We start from the raw sequence: 22,316 nt of genomic DNA, 5'->3' as shown, positions 1-22,316 counted from the left end.
ACCTGCAGCATATGGAATTTCCTGGGCTGGGAATTGAATCTGAGCTGCAGCTGCAACTTACCCCACAGCTGTAGCAACACCAGATCCTTAACTACTGCACCACAGTGGGAACATTTTTTGAAGAGCTTACAGGTTTTTGTCCTTTTCTTCAAGGGTGACAGAATATCCTTTGAAGTTTGATTTCCCTTACTACACTCATACATCATTAGGAGCTAAATTTGGCAAAAATGTAGTTAATCAAACTGAAAACTTTAAAAGGAAAAAAGGGTAACTGTTTTTTAAATTATTTTCTTTGGCTTTTAAAACTTTTTTTTTTTTTTTTGGCTCTTTAGGGCCGCACCAGTAGCATATGAAGGTTCCCAGGCTACGGGTCTCATTGGAGCTGTAGCCACTTGCCTACACCACAGCCACAGCCATACCAGATCTGAGCCACGTCTTCAACCTACACCACACCTTACAGCAGTTCCAAATCCTTAACCCCCTGGGCAAGGCCAGGAATTGAACCTGTGTCCTCATGGATGCTAGTCAGATTCGTTTCCACTGAGCCACAACAGGAACTCCCTAAAAAGTATTTTTAAGGACTATTCTCATCAAAAGATATGTTAATAGTTTCCTAAGTTAATTATTTTTAATGGATAAAACTTATTTAGATAGTGTATTCTAGAAAGATTATCACGTTTGTTAATTTTATAGTCCTCTTTTTGTTCTAGCAATTAGAAATCTAAATTATTTTTGGGGAGTTCCCTTCTTGGCACAGCGGAAATGAATCCCACTAGGACCATGAGGTTGCAGGTTCAATCCCTGAACTCACTCAGTGGGTCAAGGATCCAGCATTGCCATGAGCTGTGGTGTAGGTTGCAGATGTGGATCAGATCTGGCGTGGCTGTGGCTGTGGTGTAGGCCCATGGCTACAGCTCTGATTAGACCCCTAGCCTGGGAACCTCCCTATGCCACAGGTGCAACCCTAAAAGGACAGAAGACAAAAAAAAAAAATTACATTATTTTCAATTAGTATAATAAATAAGGATGAGCTCTTTATTTCCCTCAGAATATATTCATGATATTTTTTAATCCTAATTTTTTTATTTATTTTATGTCTGTTTTAGGGCCACACCCATGGCATATGGAGTTTCCCAGGCCAAGAGTCAATTTGGAGCTGTAGCCACTGGCTTATGCCACAGCCACAGCAACATGGGATCTGCGCCTCCTCTATGACCTACATCACAGCTCACAGCAATGCCGTATCATTAACCCACTGAACAAGGCCAGGTATCAAACCCGCACCCTCATGGTTGTTAGTCAGACTTGTTTCCACTAAGCCATGGCAGGAACTCCTTCATCCTAATTTTAAAACAGGCTTCTGTTGGGAATTCGTGCTGTAGCACAGTAGGTTAAGAATTCAATTGTAACATCTTGGGTCACCGCGAAAGTGCAGGTTCAATCTTCAACCCACCACAGTGGGTTAAAGGATCTGGCATAGCCACAGCTTCATAGGTTGTGTCCACAACTTGGATTCAATCCCTGGTCCAGGAACTTCCATATGCCTTGTGTGTGCCCATTAAAAAACAAAAAAAGAAACTGTGGCTTCTATAGCCTTTACGTAATGGAATAGTCCTAAAATTGAGTAAATAATTTTTTCACTCTGAGTCTTAAGGGTGATGACTTAGATTGTAAAAATAACTGCTGTCTAATCACTTGTGATGCAGCAAGATGGAGGATAATGTGAGAAAAAGAATGTGTGTGTGTGTGAGTGAGTGACTGGGTCGCTTTGCTGTGCAGTAGAAAATTGACAGAACACTGTAAAACAACCATAACAGAAAAAATAAAAATCATTATAAAAACACCCTAAATAAATATATAAATAAAAGTAACTCCTTACAAATGGATGTGTATTTTTGCTGTTTTCACATATTAATATATGTATATCTTTTTTTCCTGGTTAGATTTATTCTCCTGACCATACCAGCAGTAGTTTTCCATCAAACCCATCAACACCAGTTGGATCACCCTCACCTCTCACAGGTAGGCTTTTATCTAACTATGTAATAACATATATGGGGCTAACATGGAAATATTTTAAGTTTATTTTTTGGTAAAATTTAGTAAAAACTCTCGAAAAAAATCGTTTCTGTTTTGAGAAAGCATTTAAACAGAATCTTCTCCTAAGTTCTTTTTGAAGAATATTGAGATATTTGTTAGTTTTGAACTATTTATTTATATCTTCTCTGATTCTTAAAAGAATTTGTGATAATTTCTAAGAACAATTATTATAACAGGATAAAAATAAGGCTAGGCAATTGAGGTGAAGCTAAAATACACAGGAGGAAATAAATCAAAAAATTTGATAAGATAGCATAGAAAATAAACCTATTTAGGAGTACATGTAACTTCTTTCTTTATTCTCTGCATTTTTCACGTACCACATATAAGATTCAAAAATGAAAAATTATTTCTGCTACATTGTTTGTCTTTATTTTTAAGTTCACTAAGTTATGATTTCATACATATATATATATGTATGTATGTATTCTTGGGGGTAATGTTTTTTTGCCAAGGTAAAGAATGAATGTGAATGTGGATTAATATTGTTAAAGTGTTGAGTTTTGTATTACTTTTTCCTGTTTTTTTTTCCCAGTTGTTTTAACAAGTTCCGGATACATCTCCTATGGTGTAAAATTTGTTGAGATACAATTGTTATTATTGTAAATAGGAATTTTTCAGTTTATTAAGAATAAATACAATTACAGGAAAACACTTAGATCTGTTAAGCTGTAATTTTAATACTTGAAATGTATTTTTCTCAGCAGTGTTTGGAGAAAAATCATACTGAAGCAAAAATGTATTAATTCTAAGAAAAAGACATTTAGACAACTGGATAAATACTGCCATTTTCCTCCCAACAGCTGTCCTCAGAAATGATTCTGTTATCCTGATCAAGCCACTAGTTCAATCTTGTGGCGTTGTTGTTGTTGCTGTTAAGCCTCTCTGCATTGTTCAGGGTTTCTGAAAACCAGGGCTCTGGTGTATCAGGGCCCTGGTTATCACCTGTGCTCTGTGATTTTGTTTTGTGACTCTGCTGAGAAGCATTCCAGTGTGGAGATGATGAACTGCTGGCAGCTGCTTTCAGCTATTAGTGGGTTCTGCCACTTTCTCAGACATCATGGCTTCAGCTGTCTAGTAAAAGTTGAACAGCTGTTCCCCACATAGACAGGACTATGAAAGACCCATTGACTTAAAGTTGTTGTTTAAGAGAGGGCTGAAATTACAGGAAGAATGATGTAACTTTAACCCTACTCACCCTCATGGCACAGTTTTACTGAAATTATCAGTGTCATTTTTGCCACAGCCTATTTCATTTTCTCATCTGAGGTAGCTATGTCATACATTTCCATATGTTCCCACTGCCTCTCCTCCTCTGCCCAGTAAGATAGCTATGGAAGGTTCTTTGGTTTTCACTAACACTAATTGGTAAGGCAGGCAGCAGAGGAGCTCAGCATCAATGATGTTAAATCAGTAAAATGGAGAATCAGAGGCTGAGACATTTGTCAAAAAATAATGGTCCAGAGTAAAATCTCACATTTCCTCCACTGTTTTTATCTGATGTTTAATGGATAATATCCTCTTTCCCCCTTTAATTCAGCTGATCAGTGAAAATCAATGAACTGTTGAATTGTGTCATGAAGGTGTTACTATTGCTGCTTCTTTAATTCAGCAGTTTTACTCAAAGAAAAGTACTTTCATATACTCCCGTTTCATATACTCCTGTTTCAAATCCTGTTGAAAAAAGACTGATTTTATGTAGTGCCTCTCCCTCTCTCATCTCTTATATCTAGTGTTTTCTTCTTATTACTATACACATACACACATACATGTACTTCCAAACTGGAAGAGCAGACATGGAAAGGGAGGAGGAAAAAGGAAAGTACTATGTGATAAAGAATTCACAGTTGAAGGAAAAATGAAAAAGATCAAGCAAACAAGAGCTCCTATATAATATGTAGAAATTATTTGGTGCCTTGTGTGGCAGTGGCCTGTTATGTAAAGTAAAAAACTGTACCCACTATGTGCTTTCTACCCTGCTCTTTATGCCTGAGCATCAGTCAGACTTAGCACAGACCTTGTAAGGATAGTAACACAGGTACAAAGCAACATAACTTCTGAGCCATTCATTGTTCTTGTTTCAATCCTACATATTTACCTTGGGAACTTTTCAGACCAAGAACATACTTTTCAAATGTAGAGAATGCTTATAAGGAAGCTTCTGAGATGGTGATATTTTATCGGGATATTCTGAGCTGAAAGGAAGAGAAACTCTTATCTCAACTGGCTTACATAATAAGGGGATTTTTTTTTGTCTTGTATGAAACCCATAGCAGGGCAAGTTCCTGGACTCACTTAGGGCTCCTGTCTGCTGCTTTGTAATGCTTTCCTAGGCTAGTGGCAAGACAGCAGTTGAAGGTGGATATAATGAAGGGTATGTGGTCATAACCATGTCTAATATAAAAAAAGGACCATCTGTTCCGTGCCTTTAAGATTATTTTTCCAGAAGCCACTTCAACACATTTTCCCTCATTGATCAGCACTGGACCTAGCAGAGTTGCTTACAACAGAAATGATACCACCGTATTTTTCTTAGTCATTAGGATTTATCCCAAAAGCTGAAAATAGAATTATTCTTTCCTGGTTCGTGGTAGGAAGGAATAGACACCCCCTCTACATACCTTCTGAACAAAATCTGGATACTAGCAGCAAGGTAGGAGAGAATATGACTGGGTCTAATACACTTGTCATTTGAGAAAAAACTTGAGTGTTTAAGAGAATGTTACTTACTAACTTAGTATAGGTTACTAAGGGAACTGGGAAAGCAGACAGACAAAACCATTTTGCCTTTCTTTACCTCCTTCTGGAATATCAGTGAACAAAAGTTTAATAATTGCAGTACTCAATAGCATTCCTCACAACATCCATAATAAAAATAAAGAGGGAATGGGAGAGGAAGAGGAAAGAAGGGATTTCCCGGTATGGGCTCGTTTATCAGTCAGATATTTATTTTTATCATCTCTCAGTGTACTTAGTGTTAAAGTGGGTTTCCTGACTTAAGCAAATATTCACTTTAGTTGAGAAATAAGAGATAATATGAAAATAATAGAACTGTCAGAATTCACTCTAAACTGTAGTTCTCCAGGTGAACTTCATGAAGAGAGTAGGATTTTAAAAGGAGAAAGAACTTTCTGGGTATAAAGGGAAGAGTATGACAGAAATCTAGCTGTAAGAAAATGCATGACCTGTTCATCCAGAGTCATTGAGATCACTGGTTATGAACTCTTCACCTATGGAAACGTGAAGCACTAAGATGGAAAGGTTGGCTGGAGCCAGATTGTGGAAAGCAAAGCATTCAGTGCTACATTTAGGATTATTCAGCCTTTTCCGAGTGTGGTGGATCTCATGAAAGTTTGAGTTTAGAGTGGGATTACATGGATAAATAACGAACAAAATAAGAAAATGCTTGGTGGAGTTCCTTGGTGGCTCAACAGGTTAAGGATTCAGCATTGTCACTGCTGTGGCTCAGGTTCAGTCCATGGCCCGGGAACTTCCACATGCCACAAGCACACACCCCCCACCCCAAAAAAGAAAATGCGTGATAAATGGTCCAAGAATTTCTCTCACCCACACAAAAGTGTGTTACCTATTCTCTAAATTTACTAACCAGTTTTATTAGGTGGTTGTTACTAACTCCCTCTCAGAGTGAGAGCAGATCAGAAACACTGGGTTTATTTTAAATTTAGTGATCAAAGAAAGCCTTTCCAGATTTTCTAGCCAAATACTTTGATTCTCCTATCTTTGTCAGCTAATTTGTTTTCTAGAAATGGTCAATACATTTAAATTTCAAGTAGGTTTATTATAATTCTTCTTGAATAACAACTAGCTTCTGGAGGTGGTAACTAAAAAGCCCAGAATAGTTTAAAAAAATGTTAAGTATATACGTAGTTGAAAGCTTGCCCTTGTCTAATAGAAGGAATTAGAAGCCCAAAATCTTGACCTTTGTCTACCACCAGATAGCAGGTGACAGGAAGGAAGTGGGAAAGCAACCTATTCTCTGGGAAACCCCTTAGGATTTTAGTTTTTGCACTTTTGTTTTCCTGTATTTGTGTAATAATGCTACAGTTGAGGATCACAAGCTAGAGATAAAAGATGCCAATATGATTCTAAATTAACCTGTGTATTTTAGTTTTATAAAAAGATGAAGGTGCCGATCTGTCTAGTGTCAGAAGCATTCAGTAGCATTATGGTCTCTGTCTAGAACTGAATCTAAATTCTATTCATAGCCCCCAAGTTCTCATCCATAGCTAATAACCAGCAGTGGGCCAAAATTAGAAAAGTCTTTGTATCTTTTTTCTTCATAGATTACATGATAGCTCTATCATCAGGAAGAGTTAATAATAATAAGGTCTCATAGACAAAAAGACCTTTAGGCTCAAAAAGTGAATACTTTCATATCTTACCTCATTGGCCTTATAAAAGCAGATTAAAAACAAAACTATGAATGCATATTTTATAGTCAGGACTCGAAATTAATTAATAGTATAGATCAACTAGAATGCAGGTCCACCAATTGCCAGTATCCACTAAACTTCCACGCCCCCCCCTTCTTTTTTTGCTCTCGCCCAGGTCGAATGGAAGTTCCCAGGCCAGGGATCAAAAACCACAGTGGCCACTCCAGCCGCTGCAGTGACACCAGGTCCTTAATGTACTGTGCCACAAAGGATTCCTGTGCTCTTTTTTTTTTTTTAGCTGTATCAGACATAGGATTGACTTCTACTGAACTCTTAGTCTGTATAACTATCCAGACATCCCCTTTGTGACCAAGAAAATGAATTTTTGAAATGACTAAGTGGGGTTTAAGGAGCTCTGCCCATGAAATACAACTTGATATTTGTATGAAGTTCAAGCAGATACCAGTTTTTTAACCATGTTAGTTTTCTGTTCTAATGAAGTACATCAACAATGGGGCAGCCCAGTCTATAATAAAAGCAAAATAGGTTTGAGTATGTTTTTCCAGTTTAATGAATTACATTTTGAAGGTAGACCTTACCATAGTTACTTCATTATCACTATCAAAAAATAATGTATAGGAGTTCCCGTCGTGGCGCAGTGGTTAACAAATCCGACTAGGAACCATGAGGTTGCGGGTTTGATCCCTGCCCTTGCTCTGTGGGTTAACGATCTGGCGTTGCCGTGAGCTGTAGTGTAGGTCGCAAACGGGGCTCGGATCCTGCGTTGCTGTGGCTTTGGCGTAGGCTGGCAGCTACAGCTCCAATTCGACCCCTAGCCTGGGAACCTCCATATGCTGCGGGAGCGGCCCAAGAAATGGCAAAAAGACAAAAAAATAAAATAAAATAATGAATAGAAGTTATGACTGAGTCACCTTGCTGTACAGTAGAGAACTGACAGAACACTGTAAACCAGCTATAATGGAAAAAATAAAAATCATTTAAAAAAATAATGATACAGGTGATTTCCTCCCTGAGTAACTCTGCACACATCTCATTCCTCAACACTTAGCTAGTGAAGAACCACAGAAATTGCCTCTTTTGCAAACCAGATGTATACTAACAGTTCTAAGATGTTAAAACATAAAATTTGTGTTAATAATCCACACAAATTAAGTAATTTGATCAGGCTCCTATCACAAGCTGATTACCCAAGGATATAGCGGGAAATGGAGCAAAATAATTGAAAATAAAATATTACAAACATTAAAGGAAACTTTTAAAAATAATTTAGGGTCTTTTTCAAAACAGATTATGATTAGTCCCTCTTATCCACATAAAAATTCTCAATTCTGCATCCATGCTTGGGGGCCATTAATGCACTGATACCAGTGCAAAGTATTAGCTGGTTGTTTTTAAATAAATTCTTCACGTAGTCAGTTACTAGATTTTTCGGGTTGCTAAATGATACTTCTTGATTATAAAATTAGACCACAAACTTCTGTTGCAATGAGCAGTTTTAGATTGTCCATACTTTATGTAGTTAAATTATGATTATATTTGTTTATCTAACAAGAAGCCTTTAATGGTCCTCAAAATAATTTGTAATTTGCTTACAAATAAAAAAAAAAGTGTTAGCTGATGAAGTATAATATATAACATGTATTTTTCTTATAATTTTAGTATTTAAAATTTTTCTGTATAATCACAACAGTATGCATATAATTAATTTTGAAATATAATCAGGTTAATAAGAATTTATCCAATTTTTTGGAGGTCTCTTGTGGCACAGCAGGCTAAAGATCCAGTATTGTCACTGTGGCAGCTTGGATCACTGAATTTGGTGAGAATTTGATCCCTGGCCCAGAAACTTCTACATGCCATGAGCATAGCCAAAAAAGAAAAAAAGAATGTATCCATCTTTTCAACTTATATGTATGATTAACAGGAATATAATTACTAGGTTATTTAGCTAAAACCAACTCTAATAATTCCAATTTACTGAAAGTTTTTGATTTCCTAAGTGTGGCACATTAACCTATAACAAGCAGCTCTAATGGAACGTAGTTTAAAACTTCATTTAGGAGTTCCCATTGTGGCTCAGTGGTCAAGAACCCGACTGATAATCCTTGAGCATGTGGGTTTGATCCCTGGCCTCATTTATTGGGTTAAAGATCCAGCATTGGCATCAACTGCATGCAGTGTAGGTTGCATATACAGCTGGGGTCTGGTGTGGCTGGTGTGCCGTGGCTGTGATGTAGGCCAGCAACTACAGCTCTGATTCGACCCCTAGCAGGGAACTTCCCTATGCCACACACAAGTGTGGCCCTAAAAACCAAAAAAAAAAAAAAACCAACTTCATTTAGCAGTAAACAAGACAAATAAACTCTCAACTCCTCCAACTTCACATTTCTTTTTTTTGTTTGTTTGTTTGTTTGTCTTTTGACTTTTTAAGGGTGTACCCACAGCATATGGAGGTTCCCAGGCTAGGGGTCAAATCGGAGCCACAGCTGCTGGCCTATGCTACAGCCACAACAACATGAGATCTGAGCCATGTCTGTGACCTCCACTACAGCTCACGACAACACTGGATCCTCAATTCACTGAACAAGGCCAGGGATCCAACCCGAGTCCCCATGGAAGACAGTAGGATTCTCTAACCATTGAGCCACTATGGGAACTCCCAACTTCATATTTCTAATGTAATTCAAGTTATCACTGAAGCTTTTGTTAAGAAAAATACTATCTATTTGATTGAATAGTCTTCATTAATATCTATACATAGCTTGTTTTCAGATGTACAATCATGAAATAATAAAGATTTTTGATCAGTTGTTTTGTCTTTTTCTTTTTAAAGCTATTTTGGCCAGATCATTAAAGCACTGCCTTTTCCTCAATATATGAATGAATCAATCCTTTTATTTTTTTCTCGTGTGGGTTTTTTTTTTTGTTCTTCATACTCTGAACTTTTTTCTTTTTCTAACTTTTTTAAATTATATTGTTACTTCGCTGTCTTTTTTTTTTTTCTTTTTGTCGCTTGAGGGCCACACCTGAGGCATTTGGAGGTTCCCTGGCTAGGGGTCGAGTTGGAGCTGTAGCTGCCAGCCTGCTCCACAACCACAGCGACATGGGATCCGAGCCATGTCTGTGACCTGCACCACGGCTCACAGCAATGCTGGATCCTTAACCTACTGAGCAAGGCCAGGGATCGAACCCATGTCCTCACGGATAGTAGTCGGGTTCATTAACCACTGAGCCATAACGAGGACTCCTATAGTTCTACTTTTCTAAAGTCAAATAATAAATGTTTTCATGATGACATTTTCCAAATTAAATAATATGTTCTAGTGTAAACTATATTGGGAAAAAATTTTAGCAGATAATCCTAAGTGTATTTGCAGTCATTTGAAATGTGCATTTGTGCATTACTAGAGCCACAAGTTGATATTAACTCACATGACCCTTTAGAAAGCAATTGGGGCTTTTGAATTAAGGATCATAAATATATTAATACCTTTTAATTTAGAAGTGCTTTTTATCCTTAAACATGTTCCCCAAAAGAAAAAAAAACACAGTAATATTTACTATTCATAATATAGTGCTATTCAATTACTATTTATAATAGCCAAATGAAAGCAACCAGAATCAGGTGAATATTGATGTAGTCATTAATAGTTTTATTGTAAAGACTAAAAATATGGGGGAGGGACAGAATTTTAAATTATATATTAAGTACATTTTCTCATGATGTGTGCATATGGGCAAAGTGTGAAGAATGTACAAACATGAAGATAGTTACATTTTAAAGTATAATTTTTTTCTCAACTCCCTACAATGTTGTCTTAATAATGAGAAATATTTTTTTAACATGTTGGACTTACAAGTAACAAATACCAAGCTGAAGGCCGAATGAATATTTTCACATAAATTTATATACACTTACACTATGTCTTTATCCTTTCCTTTAGAACATTATCAAGATCACTGAGTTAACCAGGGTGTGTGGGTGCTTTGGGGTTTTAACAGGTACCAGTCAGTGGCCCAGACCTGGAGGGCAAGCTCCTTCGTCCCCAAGCTATGAAAATTCACTCCACTCCCTGGTAAGAGCCTCTGAGAATCATACTTAGGTCACTTTTTTCTTATAGTATGGAGTTCTTTTTCTTTTCTTTTTTCCAGAAAATCTTGAGTAACAATGAAAAAACAGTAGGATAGCATTACACACAAATTCTTTGCTGACAAATGGCCTGATTTAGTTGAACATTATGAGACACATTGGGTGTGCCTTTGCCATCTGTTCTTTTGGACATCAGGCTTCTGGTCTCAGGACAGCTGATGTTAAAATACTGATACGAAATTTTTGTTTCTTTAACAAATCTAGGGATTAATTTTGCTCTAATTCTATATTTATGTATAAAGAAAAGTTAAAGGAAAAGAAAAAACACAGACCAAATAAAAGAAAATTAGTCCAGCAGATGCAAAATTGTTGTTTTATTCTTTCTTGTATGATATGTATAGCTTATTACATCATTATTAAAAATTTTAAATGTGATTTTCTATTACTTTTTCATGAAGAGTAAAGCATAGGAGCAAAAACATTAAAAAACAGATAAGGCAGTAAAATAAAGCAGCTTGTCTAGATACTGATCATTGAAGAATTTGTGGTAGGATGTTAACTACTGTTGCCTTTCTATGCTTACCCCAGAATTACAGAATTACAAGGCATTATAAAAACAAAATAAGGATGACTGGATGGAATGCTAAGTCATGCTATCATTTAGTAATTCCAGGTTGCAAATGTAAAAGTTCTTTTTCTGTGACTAACAGAATGTTTTATATTAAAGGAAAATTTTCTTTCACATATTTTACAAGCAAATATAAGCAATGTGTGCTATTTAGATGCTAACCTTATAACTTTGCTGTTAAATCCCAGCCTGCTCATATCTTAATACAAGTAGATCTTGCAGGTCTCTGCGTTAACTTTACTAACATGTGATGCTGACATGCACATCAGCTGTTTCCTCATCTCTTTTGGAGTTAATCTTAACCTGTGCTTTGCCTCCTGTTCTGTCTTGACTTTGCCAGAAAAATCGAGTTGAGCAGCAACTTCACGAGCATTTGCAAGATGCAATGTCCTTCTTAAAGGATGTCTGTGAGGTACTATTTCTTTTAGATGGTGCCTTTTTTGTGTTTCAATTAATTATACTTCCTATTACCCATTTAAAATCTTCAAGCCTATGCAGACTCCAAAGTCTTTTAAAATCAAACAATGACTGTTTTTGTTTTTATAACAGTATATAAGAAAAGGCTTTTGTTCTCTTTTGTTGTCGAGTATGAATCTTTTTAAAAGAGCTCTACTGGCATGTGCTTTTTGTATTTTTAAATTCTAATATGTTTGTGTATGGGGCATGTGTATATCCACAGACAGACAATGTCATCTCAGTTTTGTGAAAGAGCACATTTGAATGTGGTCACCATTTCAGATAGGTATTAAATATTCACTTAAAACAAAATTACAACTTACATTTGATGGATTTGAGGACCCATCCTCATTGCCCTCATTTCAAAGATCAGTGTTAAAGTTCTAGTAATCTTTTTATCATCTATAATTGAGTATCAGACACAGTAGCCTTCAGCTTTTGTAGAAGCTAAAAGAAATAACCTCATGCTAGATTGGTAAATCGATTTTATGAAGCAATGATTTGCTTCTGAAGCTTTGTTAATTTAGCATAGTCTACAAATATCCTTTCTTTGTTGATTTGTAGCACAGGTAGTTTCTTTTGAAGCTACTTGATATTGCATTTCACTTACTGTCTTCCGTATATCCCAAAGTAGGAATCATAGCAACTTAATGCATTTAACAGAAAACAACAGTAACCTCCAATTACTTGTTCAATCCCTATAGCAATCTCGAATGGAGGATCGTTTGGACAGACTGGATGATGCTATCCATGTGCTGCGGAACCATGCCGTGGGACCTTCCACCAGTTTGCCTGCTGGTCACAGTGATATACACAGTTTATTGGGACCATCCCATAATGCACCAATTGGAAGCCTCAATTCAAACTATGGTGGATCAAGCCTTGTTACAAGCAGTCGATCTGCTTCAATGGTAAAATAGTTTTCATCCTTTTTGTAATAACCCCTAAAGCCTGTTGTCCTAATGTTTTTCATGAAATCTTCCTGGAGAGGGTCCTTTTTTTTTTTTAAAGAAGGTACAGTGGCCTTTAAGAATTTCTTTTACAGTATTGGGCAGGGTCATTGAGTATTTGCCCTTAAAATCCTGCTATGATCATGTGCAAAAAAGCATAAACTTTCTACAAAGATTATTTTAGCTTAAACTTGGATTTATTTTTCCATATGTGTAATAATTGGCAGAACAGTTTTTGCCTTGAAACAGTGTGTAGAAAGTCCGAATAGCAAAAGCAATAAAGCAAGATGAATTTCAAGGGTTCAGGTCTAGAAAAGCTGTTTATTACAATTTGGAACCAGTCTTCAATAGCAGAAGGAATGTAATATTGTTTGTACAGGTCCAAATTTAAGCTTTATTTCCAAATGAAAAAATGTGGGGTAGTTTTGAAAATGGCTGTAATTTAAGTGACAATGAAAGGAAGCAATTTTAGATTAATCCCTGAAGAGAATAGAATAATTCATTCCATCTTTTTTAAAAACATGGTAATTTTTGAAAGGAGAAAAAAGTGAAATTCTACAGCCACGCACATCAAAAATTCTATGTTGAATGTCTTACCTTATTTTTTATCCAAATTATGTTTTAAAGGAATGAAGCTCCTTTTGAACCTGCTATTTAACTGAAACCATGTGTTTTCATGTTTATAGCATGGTTTTTAAGATTCATTGCATGCTGTGAAATATTCTCCTGTGAAACAGATTTCTAGCTGTAAGCGATGTGATCAAGGCTAAAACTCACCTATCATCGAAATAATTAGGTGTCCCAAATGCTGAAGTCTTATGTTCTGTAAAATAGGATTGGTTCCAGATTTTTGCATTCACATGTCAGACAGCCATTTATATTCATTCTGGAGCTGCTGAAGTAAACATGAAACAAGACTGCCTGGTTTCCTGAGAAGAGTGTTTTTAGCAACATGGGTGACATTAGATGCCTGTATATATTAACAACCAGTTTTTTGTTTTTGTTTTTTAATGTCAGAAAATCTTGAAATTCAGGCTCCTTTTAAATTAGCTTTTGTTGCTATTGATAAGGTATTAAATGTGAAAACATTTATAAATTATTAAACTCATGGAACTCTCAGGGAGTATCGTTTCCACTCTTAGTGAGTAGTAATAAAATATTTTTAACAGTATAAAGTAGCATTTGTTATAAATTATTATTTTGCTCTAATATTGTTTATCCTTACTTAGAATAACTTGAAAATCAACATTTGAGTCCTAAGCTTGTCTCATCTACAACATTTGTGGTTCTTAGTCCTCATCTCATCATCATTTTTTAATTCTTCACTGTTAATAGCTCATTGCTTCTACTCCTTTTATTATCTGCTACATTATTTGATCTATCTCTGGCTCCTCCCGAAGAAATGTAGATGTTTGTATGAAATGTAACTTCTGTCTTTGAGAGCTTGTTTTTTCCACCAACTTTATATGTGAGCTGGCAAAGAGATTTTTCAAAATCCAGTCCTCCAAAGCCATGTTAAAACCCTAGTGCATTTTAAAAGGACTTGTAAAGGAAGATGGTTTCATTAAATATTGCCCTGAAACTTTTAATTAACGAAGTGGCTTCCATTGTATCCACTAGGAATATACTGCCTGCTTCAGAGCTGCCAGAGATATTTTTTTAAAAGGAAAAAATTCAGAGTAATCTAGAAAAAAGAGTTCTTAAACATGAGGTGAGTCCTGCTTAGTCTGAGAAGCACTATCAGTGCTGCTATCAGTGCTGCAGCAACCAAGGCCAAGCTATTGCTCAGTTTGTCTATCAAGGTCTCCCTCAAGTTTTTATAACCTTCTTAGAGGACCCAGACCTGGGAAAAATGTCTGTCAGGCATCATCTGCTGTATCCACTCAATCCAGACACAGTCACTAGTGGAGGTGGAGATGCAGATGTTTCTGCCAGCCTTATCCTCAAAAGTAAGACAAAAGCTGACACTTTTGAGTCAATATTCATCTCCCATCCTTCTGAACATAACTTTTTAACTGTGAATACTCAGTTCTCAGGACCAAAGGATGGAATGTAATGAAGATCACAGTCAGCCAGTGACTGTCCCAGCTAAGTCTTAAGTGTATTGTTGGAAAATTCTTATCCTGTGGCTGTGTTTCTTTTTTGTTGTTGTCATTTTATTTTTGTTTGGTTTTTTTGTGAGGGTTTTTTGTTGTCATTGTCGTTCTTTTGGTTTTGGGTTTTTTTTTGGGGGGGGGGGTCTTTCTTGACCACCCCCCGGCACATGGAGTTCCTGGGCCAGGGATCAGATCCCGGCTAGGGATCAGATCTGAGCTACGGTCTCAACCTAAACCACAACTGTGGCAACACCAGATCTTTAACTCAGTGTGCCTGGCTGGGGATGGAACCTGTATCCTGGCACTCTCAAGATGCCTCTGATACTGCTATGCCACAATGGGAACTCCCCTGGAGGCTGTTTTTCATGTCATAGAGCTTCCATCAGTACTGTCAGGAGCTTTGCTCACTTGCTTTGTACCCACTTACGTGGAATCAACTCTGTTCATATTCTTGGAAGGTTTGTGATTTGGGGAACATATAATTTTGCCAGCCGTCTTCAAGAGTTAATCTCCAGCTGTTATCATCCCCTCTCACCCCCAAGTATTCAAACTGATCATGACTAAGAAATGACACAATTTTATATTCTGGAATGACTTTTCTTTCTTTCTTTTTTGGGGGGGCACGGGGGGACACACCCACAGCATATGGTAGTTCCCAGGCTATTGGTTGAATTGGAGCTGTAGCTGCTGGCCTCCACCACAGCCACAGCAATGCAGGATCTGAGGCACATCTGCGACCTACACTAAAGCTCATGTCAATGCCAGATCCTTAACCCACTGAGCGAGGTCAGGGATCGAACCTATGTTCTCATGGATGCTAGTCAGGTGCTGAGCCACAACAGGAACTCCTGACTTTTCTCTTTTGTCTCATGTAACTTCCTGATAGTTTATATACTTTCCCTCTGCATCAATTAGTATTTTTTAGGCCCCTAAAAATGGAGGTTATGTGGCCAAAATTACAAAGTAACCATAGAAATATCAGTTTATCAGATTATTCTAGATCACTATTTAGAATTTGTGAGGTCAGCTTCTTTCAAAAATACTTAATTTTCATCATTCCATTTATTTTTCTTCTGAGAGTAGAACCAGTCTACTAAACATAAATGCCATTCCAGGAACTCCACATAACATTTACATAAAGTTTTCGATGTAATGGATTTTTGTTCTCATGGGCATTTATTTGGAGGTCACCACTCTACTTGCAAGTTTTAAATATATTACTTTCTCTCCTAGCACTTAGAAGAGGAGAGCCAGCATACTTCTGTAAAAGGCCAGGCAGTAAATATATTCAGCCTAGCAGGCTTTTACGGTCTCTGTCACTACTTAATTGACATTATAACATGAAAGCAGCCACAGAAATTATGAAAACAAATGGATGTGGCTTTGTTTTGATAAAACTTTATTTGAAATAAGAGTCTTCTTTATTAGTAAAAACAGGACCAGATTTCACCCACAAGCATACTTTGCCAATCCCTGATGTAGAATATAAATTAGCTTCCCAATGCAGGAAATGAGGATTAGCAAGTTTCTTTTTCTTGGAGCCTATAACTTTTTGCTTGTTTTGTTTTGATAAGTAGTTTGGGAGCTTTGTCAAAGTAGTTGGACTCTCTGAGGTGCCAGAATGCCCTAGGAGTGGAAGAATAAGAGTTGATGGCAGGATAAAAGTAATACAAAGAGCTCAGCTCTCAGTCTTCAGTGCTATCAAGATTATTTGTGGTGTGAAGTCTACATGGACAGGTTGGCCAAAATAGTGTCCTCGATCAAGGAAATAGCTTTGTTGCTGAGAACCTTTCCTTACATTGTTTTTAGTTATAACAAGATTATGCCAGTTAATCATCTATAGCTAGTAGCATTGATTTGTACATCCATCTTGTCTTATAGATGAATAATTATTATTGTTTAACTGTTCTAGAAAAAGATTTTTAAATTTCGCACAAAGGTGGTGAGAGGCTATCACCTGCCAAAAATATGTTAATAGGAGTCAATATCAAAAGCCTTAACTTTAACAATTGTTTCTTTTAACTGAACAAATTTGCCTAGCATCAAAGGTTAGGATTAAATGAGGTTTCAACCACAGAAAGCTTTTAACGTATTTTAGCTATCTAATATACACAAAAGTTAAATTTCCTGAAGATTGTTGTAACAGTAAAAGAAACTAGGAAGTGAATAATTCCTACTCCTTTTTATATAATTAGTATAGCCAGGCTGCCATAGTTTTAACATTTCCTCTTATTTTTGAATGGGATTAACATTTTCATTTACTTAATTTCGTACTTCCTTTCAGTATTTTTGATGGTTTCTATATATATATTTTGTGTGTGTGTGCCTGTGTGTGTTTTTGTCTTTTTTGAGGGCCACACCCACGGCGTATGGAGGTTCCCAGGCTAGGGGTTGAACCCGAGCTGTAGCTGCCAGCCTATACCACAGCCACAGCAACACCAGATCCAAGCCTTGTCTGCAACCTACACCACAGCTCACGGCAACCACGGATCCTTAACCCACTGGGTGAGGCCAGGGATCAAACCCACAACCTCATGGTTCCTAGTCGGATTTGTTTCCGCTGAGCCATGACAGGAAGTCCCTCTCTATATTTTCTTAATGCAAATATAAAACATAAGACTTTATCAGACACTGTTTTTAGAGTTTGACTGATATATCATTTAAATTTTAAAACACAAAATCGGGTTTTTAGAACTACTGAAATATCATCATTAGACTTTAGTTTTGTTCCTATTCATTTCATGTAGGAATTAGTTATTAAAATGAACTGCTGACAGGAAAAAATGCTGTTATTAAGTCAGAAATTGTGAAGGAATGAGACTCATTCATTTCATTTGGGCATTACAAAGAGATTTCAGCAATATAAAGTTACTGTACATCATATCTGTTTATGGCTATAATATCTAAAATACTGAGGCCCAATGAGATAGCTCTGTAATAGCACTTTTTTTAACACAAAGTATTCAGAGACAGTGATTTCAACTTCAAACCAAGTAAGTTAGAGTAGGAGCTTTTGTCTTAATGGAAGCTTGTTGCAAATCTTAAAAAACTCCTTATTTATGGAGTTAACCATTGTGGCGCAGCAGAAACGAATCCGATTAGGAGCCGTGAGGTTGCGAGTTCTGTCCCTGGCCTTGTTTAGTGGGTTAAGGATCCAGCGTTGCCATGAGCTGTGGTGTAGGCTGGCAGCTGTAGCTCTGATTAGACTCCTAGCCTGGGAACCTCTATATGCTTCAAGTGCACCCCTAAAAAGAAAAAAAAAGTTCCTTATTTATGATACAGGATAAAATAATATCCAGGGGGGGTCTTTTGATTTCTTACAAGTCCTGAGGAAATTTAACTCAGGCATTTCTTTTAATTATCATTTTTATTACCATTTTTCGTATCGTTTGGGGGTTTTGTTTAGACTGTGGTTGGAGATGTCTATCTTGTGTGAGAGTAAATAATGTTCAGTTGTAGACGTTAAAGCTGCCTTATGTCATGATTTAAAAATATAAATCATATCTGCTTTCTAAATCCTAAACCAGTTAAAGAAACTGTATTTTTCTTCTAAAAAATTAAGTTATTAAAAGACTAACAGGTGTATTGTAAATTGGCTGTACTTCAATAAAATTTTTTTAAATGAGAAAAAGATACCACCATGCAAATAGGATAATTTTTTTTTCAAAATTATAGCATTTTTTGTCATATATCAGTGCATATGGGCTCATTTCAACCTTATATTTAGACAGTATTTTATTATTGTAGATTTGTATACAGTGGAAATTGTGTGTGTGTGTAGGTTTCAGAGTTTTAACTATTTTACATTTTCTAACCAATTTTTTACTAAATGGGCAACTTAAAATTTTTGTGTTTTCATTAAGGTCACATCATAGTGCTTTTAACAGGTTTGATACCATTTTTTAAATTCAGAAGTGTTCAAATGGCAACTTTTTTAAGTTCGAAAACCATACAGGTTATATATTTATGTAAGTATCATTCTGTAACAGTGGAATTCTTCCAGGTTTTAGCATAAAACCCCTCTTTGAATAAAATAAATATACATAAGTATATAAAGATCCTTTAATCATTTTGTAGATTAATACTGATTAATTGAAATCATTAGTTCTCAGTGAATAGTACAAATTGAACAAATTATTAGGATAGAATTCAGAATCAGAAAGGAGTTCATATTGAGTACTTTTCAGTCTGTCCCTTAATTCACAAGACCTCTTATTCATCAACTAATCAGATTTAACATTTTTTCATTGTGGATGTTAAATCCAGTGGCCAAATTAAATGAAAACGAGTCCCTTGTTGGATGCTCCCACAAAAGTAAGACCGTGCGTAGTAGATTATAAAGATTCAGAATGCAAGATGATGTCATTTAATGGAATGGGCCTTTTATTCTGAAATGGAACTCATTCATAATAGTTGAAATTTAGAACATGGCAGACCTATGGGTTTGCTTTCCTCTGCTACTCCCCAATAGAAGCAGCCTATCAGCTGTATGCTAACGAGATGAACAATTAAACAAGGTCCCGTCTGGCTGGCCCCACAGGCTCTGAGCTCAAACAAAGAACTATTTATACACCTGTTGTGTGTGTGTATGTGGACAGAGCCATTTGAATGGGTAGCTACAGATTAAAGGGAAGACATGAGAGCCAGGGTGAGCAAGGGTTAAAGAAAACTATAAGAAGTGTGAAAGTCAAATTCTCCAGAAAATATATGAGGGTCATTTGCAAGAGGAATCAAGTTGCAAAGAAAAAGTTCCTGCTCATAATATGAAAAACTCCAGACATAAAGCTTTTTGCTAGTCTGAGGGCATTTTTAAAAGGATTAATTTTTTCTTTTGGATGCTAGTGATGCACGTTGATATGAGAAAATACTTAGTTTGTAGTATTTCGTAGAGACAAAAATATTCACTGACATTTATATCCCAAAACGAATTGAGCAACCTTTCTGATTTTCCTTTAGGGAAAAGCAAGATCCCTAAGATATATTGTTTAGATCATAATCCTTTGTCTGCCAAGCCCTTCATCACAAAGGAGGTAACATAATGTTTTTATTAGTTGAGGTTCAGAAAAAAACAAAGAATTACTTATACTAATGAAATAAAAAAATAAGAATTTAGTAGGTGTGTCATTACTTCTTATTCAAATGAGTGAAATTCAGTTTATTACTGTTCAGTGACATTGTCTTACAGAGCTGTAAAATAAATTTCAGAGGTATGATATATAGTAAATATATATATATTTCTATTTTAAAATTTGAAAGGCTGTTTGTTTTTAAATTGGTATGATAGCTCAAAATATTGGATAAGAGCAAAATTAGCACATATTATCAAAGATCGTAAGTTTCAAGTCCACATTTTAAACATAAACATAGAAAGCTTTTACTTTATCCTGCAGTGATTTCTTCAGCCAATCAAAATTATCCTAGTGAAATATTATCTTTAAAATAGGCCTAGGCTTCCTAAGATCCCAAAGAATTTTTAGCTATGTATTATATTTATATTGTATCTGTTTTTATAAATAGGGAGTTATAAACTCACCTGCCCCTAAAATCACTGAGTAGTTTGTAGCTAGAAAGAAAGCAATAAGATTAATATGACCAGGATTCACTAGAGACAGGTATCATGAACTGTTTTAAAAATAGTTTTCTCTCTTGACTGTAATTTTCACAGTCTACTTCTTCACTGGTTGTTAGGTTCAGTTCTTCAGATTTTTCTCAAGGTTTTTTGTTTTTTGTTTTGGAGGTTTTTTTTGTTTTGTTTTTGTTTTGTTTTTTTTTTTTAGATTCAGTTCTTCAGATTTTTCTAAGGGTTTTTTTTTTGTTTTTTTGTTTTTGTTTTTTTTTCTGCCCCTGGTTTGGGGCAGAAATAGATGCTAAAAGACTAAGGTAGGATTTCCAAAGTGGAAAGAGTATAGAAGGCTGCCTTAGTTTCTGTGGTCCCTTCCCAGCTTTAAGATTTTATGATTCTAACCCATGATGAAATTGTGGTTTAGAAAAAGTATATAGTCAATGCTTGATCATCCCAGGGAGTAGTGACACAGCTAATCCTCAGCAATGACTAATCCTCAAGTAATTTTAAAAGTAGCTGTGGAATACATTAAATGGATTTTTGAAAACTACATTAAAGACAAGAATAAAGGTAGAGGACAGACATTTCCTAAAAATTGTGATGGAAGACCTGATAGGTTCTAATTAAGTCCATTACCAGTAGTTTACATTGCCTAAAACTTCACTTTGGTTTCTTTTGTTTGGCTCACCGGAAGCCAAAGGATAAACTTGCATACGGGTATTTATACCTCTTAGGGTAAAATCCATACAAAGTCATGAAAGATAAAAGCTATATTAATTACTCAAGAGGAATTCAAAGCATGGCATTTTACTGGGATTGAAGGATTTGTTGAAAAACAGTAGTTCTCATGTATAACTCCAGGCAATAAACCTATTTAATTAAAGGCTTAATCTTATAATTGCCACATCAACCATTGTTCTATTAAAAAGCTTCATTTGTAACCAGTTTTTCTAAAAATACTGCAATAGCTACAACACTATGTAGTGTTTTCATGCCTTACCTTCCAAATTCAGGTTAACTATGACTTGTCTAAGTTTGATAACTGAGAATAAAAATGTATGGCATTTTTGTTGTCTGGCAATGTAAAACTATTTTAAGTGACTTTAATTTTATATTGCTTCTGTTGCTCTTTTAAAATTTTTGAGAAGAGGCAGTTAGAGGAAGAAAAAATAAGACACTTATAATAAATATGTAAGGAAAGGCCATGCCAAAATAGAGATAAATATTATTAATACTTGAAACAAAGTGATATTTATTAAATGAAAATTCATGAATAATATATTAGGTAGTATGTGGAATAGGTTTTCATATTAACTGATACAGAGTTATTAATAGAACCTAAAATGTACAGTGCTTTATGGCTTATAGAGTGCTTTTTTTGGGGTGGTGGGGAGAGTCTTTTTAGCGATGCAACTGCAGCATATGGAAGTTCCAGGCTAGGGGTCGAATCAGAGCTGTAGTTGCCACCCTAGACCACAGCCACAACCACACAGGATCAGAGCTGCACCCACGACCCACACTGCAGCTCACAGCATTGTTGGATCCTTAACCCACTGAGCACGGCCAGAGATCAAACCCATGTCCTCATGGATGCCAGTCGGGTTTGTTACTGATGAGCCACTACAGGAACTCCCTAGAGTGCTTTTCTGTTAGCTCTTTAATTCTCACAACAGCCCTCTGTGAGATATAAAATTTGAGTGTTGGAATTTTAAAAAATATTTTTATTCAAAAACTGGACTACTGTCGGGGTTAATAGATGCAAACTATTACCTTTGGAATGAATAATCAATCAGATCCTGCTGTGTAGCACTGGGAACTATATCTGGTCACTTATGATGGAGCATGATAATGTGAGAAAAAAGAATGTGTACATGTATAACTGGGTCACTTTGCTGTACAGTAGGAAATTGACAACACTGTAAACCAGCTAAAATGGAAATAAAAATAAAATAATAAAAACCATATAAAAAACAAAAACATAACTACTATCAAGTCTTTTATAATCCAAAACCAGAAAA

The 22,316-nt window shown here is 35.9% G+C and overlaps 1 protein-coding gene across 6 annotated transcripts in view; it reads left to right on the top strand.

Annotated features, from left to right (window-relative positions):
• TCF12 (transcription factor 12) overlaps window positions 1-22,316 on the top strand; it is a 368,763-nt gene that overhangs the window by 326,928 nt on the left and 19,519 nt on the right. For 4 of the 6 annotated variants that reach the window (XM_047766266.1, XM_047766267.1, XM_047766269.1 and 1 more), the window contains 4 exons: window positions 1,944-2,022; window positions 10,518-10,591; window positions 11,574-11,645; window positions 12,394-12,600. In XM_047766266.1, the coding sequence (XP_047622222.1) occupies window positions 1,944-2,022; window positions 10,518-10,591; window positions 11,574-11,645; window positions 12,394-12,600 (432 nt within the window). The remainder of the gene's footprint in view (window positions 1-1,943; window positions 2,023-10,517; window positions 10,592-11,573; window positions 11,646-12,393; window positions 12,601-22,316) is intronic. The other 2 variants (XM_047766268.1, XM_047766271.1) reach the window with 1 other exon arrangement.

This window comes from Phacochoerus africanus, chromosome 2 (genome assembly GCF_016906955.1).
Source record: "Phacochoerus africanus isolate WHEZ1 chromosome 2, ROS_Pafr_v1, whole genome shotgun sequence".
NCBI classification, from domain to species: domain Eukaryota; kingdom Metazoa; phylum Chordata; class Mammalia; order Artiodactyla; family Suidae; genus Phacochoerus; species Phacochoerus africanus.
Note: the sequence above shows the minus strand (reverse complement) of the source record. Positions and strands in the feature narration are given on the sequence as shown.